At 41.9% G+C, this 3,033-nt stretch overlaps 1 protein-coding gene across 1 annotated transcript; it reads left to right on the top strand.

Moving 5' to 3' along the window:
- Positions 1–183: 183 nt before the first annotated feature.
- LOC130505860 (subtilisin-like protease SBT3.12) lies at positions 184–3,033 on the top strand. Its single transcript, XM_057000466.1, has 7 exons — positions 184–221; positions 322–419; positions 733–1,556; positions 1,626–1,897; positions 2,003–2,117; positions 2,216–2,402; positions 2,483–3,033. The coding sequence occupies exons 1-7, from the start codon at positions 199–201 to the stop codon at positions 3,031–3,033; spliced, it is 2,070 nt and encodes a 689-aa protein (XP_056856446.1). The 5' UTR covers positions 184–198.

The raw sequence follows: 3,033 nt of genomic DNA, 5'->3' as shown, positions 1-3,033 counted from the left end.
AAGAATGCAGCACTGAGAAGCCAAAAGGTTTGTTTAATGTTTTTTTTGTTTGTTTGTTCTTGGCTACGCTATGAGTTTGTTAAATTGTGACTGATGAAACTTTTAATTTTTTTTTTGGGATTGAGGTAGGTTTATGTAGTGCATTTAGGCGCGAAGCAACATGATGATCCTGAGTTGGTCATAGCATCGCACCACAAGATGTTGGAATCGGTTTTTGATAGGTATATGATATATAACCGGGTTCTTGATGATGATGATCACTAAATGTCTCATGGTATTTGTAGCTGATGGTTTTTATTGTTTGTTTTTTCTTACATGAAGCGCGGAAGCTGCTAGAGAGTCCATCGTCTACAACTATCGCCATGGGTTTTCAGGGTTTGCAGCCAGACTTACATCGTCACAAGCTAAGAAACTTAAAGGTTTGTCTTTGTGATTTATGACAAAAAAACAACTTAGTTATGAGTTCTAATTAAGAGCCATGGTTGGATATAAACAACCTAGTAAAACATTGTTTTTTTCTTTTTTCAAACATTGGTTTTGGTCCCTAAATTTTTGAAGGTTATATAAAAAAACATGCCCCAAAATTATGTAAAATATTTTAGTAAATGTTTATAGCTCCCAAAATCTCAATCTCCCTGCTAAGAGCTCTTGTGAAAAAGACTTGCACTCATCTTCTGACACATTTTCTTGTTTTTTCTTTCTTGATGGGTTTGGCTTCATGTCATTATCCAGACCGTCCTGATGTTTTCAGTGTGGCATCAAACCGAAAGCATACGATGCAGACCACTAGGGCTTTCGACTATTTGGGAGTTGCTCCGAATATGCCCAATGGAATTCTCCATGACAGCGACATGGGAAGTGAACTTGTGGTTGGTATTCTCGACTCAGGAATATGGCCGGAGTCGGCGGGTTTTAGCGACGAAGGGCTTGGACCGATACCGAAACATTGGAAGGGGAAGTGTGTAGCCGGAGAAAATTTTGACCCAGCAAAGGATTGCAACAAGAAGTTAGTAGGAGCAAGGTACTACACAAATCGCTATACTGAGAACAGTGGGGACAATATCGGCAAGGATGAGTTTCTGTCCCCTAGAGGTTATTTATCACACGGAACGCTATGCGCTTCAATTGCAGCCGGCGCATTCGTTCCTAACGCGTCATATATGGGTCTTGCACGTGGACTCATGAGAGGCGCTGCTCCAAAGGCACGTATAGCTGTATACAAGGTTATCTTCGATTCAGAGCGTACGGGTACTCACATTTCAGATTGTACCATGGCAATCGATGATGCCATCAATGATGGCATTGATGTATTATCGATATCAATTGCCCCAGCTGGGCCTCCTTACCATACATATACCACTCCTGGGGAAGATATTGAGCTTGGTTCGTTCCACGCGGTGTTGAAGGGCATACCTGTTGTTCTTGGTTCTAGTAATTCCGGCCCAAGAGCTTCCACTACGACTGGTTTAGCTCCCTGGATGTTCTCTGTTGGTGCAAGTTCCATTGACCGTACCTATTATGTAGACATTACTCTTGGCAATAACCTAACCATACATGTACGTAAAATTGTTTTTTTTTTAACGTATAGTGTGTGGTCTTGGAAACTTACTACTTGTCTGTATCAGGGTCAAGCTTTGTATAATCGTGGGGAAGTATCTGGTGAATTAATTTACGTAGAAGACTGGCAAACCGACTCTTCTTATCGAGAAGGACAAATTTCCCTAACGTTTTTGGAAGATGCTACGACTATGGCGTCTACTGTGACCACCCTCGCTGGCGTTGGTACCATCATTGCACGAAGTTCGGATTATATGACTGACGTTTTTCTTAATTGGCCAGGCGTCCTCGTGGACTACGAAGTCGGAATCAAGATTCTACAATACATCCGCTCCACAAGGTATTTTATTTTTATTTTTATCACGCATGCACGGTCGATATGTATATATGTTAATAAAGACTGATCATTTACTTAATTACTGCGCCTTTCTCTCTGTCTCTCCAGCTCGCCAACGGTTAAATTAAGTAGAGGTAAAACGTTCGTGGGACGTCCAAAATCAACTGTAGTTGCAGGATTCTCGGGTAGAGGGCCTAATCCAACCGATCCAGCCATTCTCAAGGTTTTTTTTTTCTTTCTTTCTTTCTTTCTCCTTTCTAATTTTTGCGTTTCAAAAGATTAATTTTTGTTACTGACAGGATTCTAAATTAAATGATGCAGCCTGATATTGTAGCCCCCGGTGTGTTGATTTTATCAGCTGACCTTGCAGACGGAAGTACAACAGGATTCTCCCTAAATCAAGGAACATCCATGTCCACCCCTCTTGTTGCCGGAATCGTCGTACTATTGAAAGCTTTACACCCTGACTGGTCTCCTGCCGCTTTAAAATCAGCTATCATGACTACAGGTTCTTGTAATGGACCCTTTCTTTTTTTGAATGACTAGGAGATGTCTAGACTAATTCTTTCGTTGTTATTGTTGTTACAGCGTGGAAGACTGATCCATCTGGGCAACCAATCTTTTCGGAAACAATACCAAGGAAGCTGGCAGATCCATTTGACTACGGTGCAGGACTAATAAACCCGGAAAGAGCCAGAGATCCAGGACTAGTTTACGACATGAACCTCGACGATTACATCTACTATTTCTGCGCCATTGGCTACAACGAGACATCAATAACTTTACTCACCGGGAAAAATACTAAATGCCCGTCTCCGTTACCTTCTATTCTCGACGTTAACTATCCAGCCATCACGATTCCTGACCTCAAAGATGAAGTGACCGTCTCGAGAACGGTGACTAATGTTGGACCTGTGGATTCGGTTTATAGAGCTGTGATCGAGCCTCCGCGAGGTGTAAAGATTGCTGTTGAACCGGAAACTCTTGTGTTCAATTCGAGCAAGAAGATACTTGGGTTCAAAGTTAGGGTAACGACGAGTTATAAGAGTAACATGGCGGTTTACTTCTTTGGTAGCTTCACGTGGACTGATGGTACACGAAACGTTACTATTCCTTTGTCTGTAAGAACTCGGGTTTGA

Source organism: Raphanus sativus, unplaced genomic scaffold (assembly GCF_000801105.2).
Source record: "Raphanus sativus cultivar WK10039 unplaced genomic scaffold, ASM80110v3 Scaffold2640, whole genome shotgun sequence".
Classification (NCBI taxonomy): Eukaryota; Viridiplantae; Streptophyta; class Magnoliopsida; order Brassicales; family Brassicaceae; genus Raphanus; species Raphanus sativus.
The sequence above is the reverse complement of the archived record's forward strand: the minus strand, read 5'-3'. Positions and strand labels throughout refer to the sequence as shown.

Excerpts from the sequence above, each read along its gene's own strand:
- LOC130505860 (XM_057000466.1), top strand. The coding sequence starts at position 199 with ATGTTGGAATCGGTTTTTGATAG. Across the intron at positions 420-732 it reads ACAAGCTAAGAAACTTAAAG|ACCGTCCTGATGTTTTCAGT; the intron begins GTTTGTCTTTGT and ends GTCATTATCCAG. Across the intron at positions 2,403-2,482 it reads ATCAGCTATCATGACTACAG|CGTGGAAGACTGATCCATCT; the intron begins GTTCTTGTAATG and ends TTGTTGTTACAG.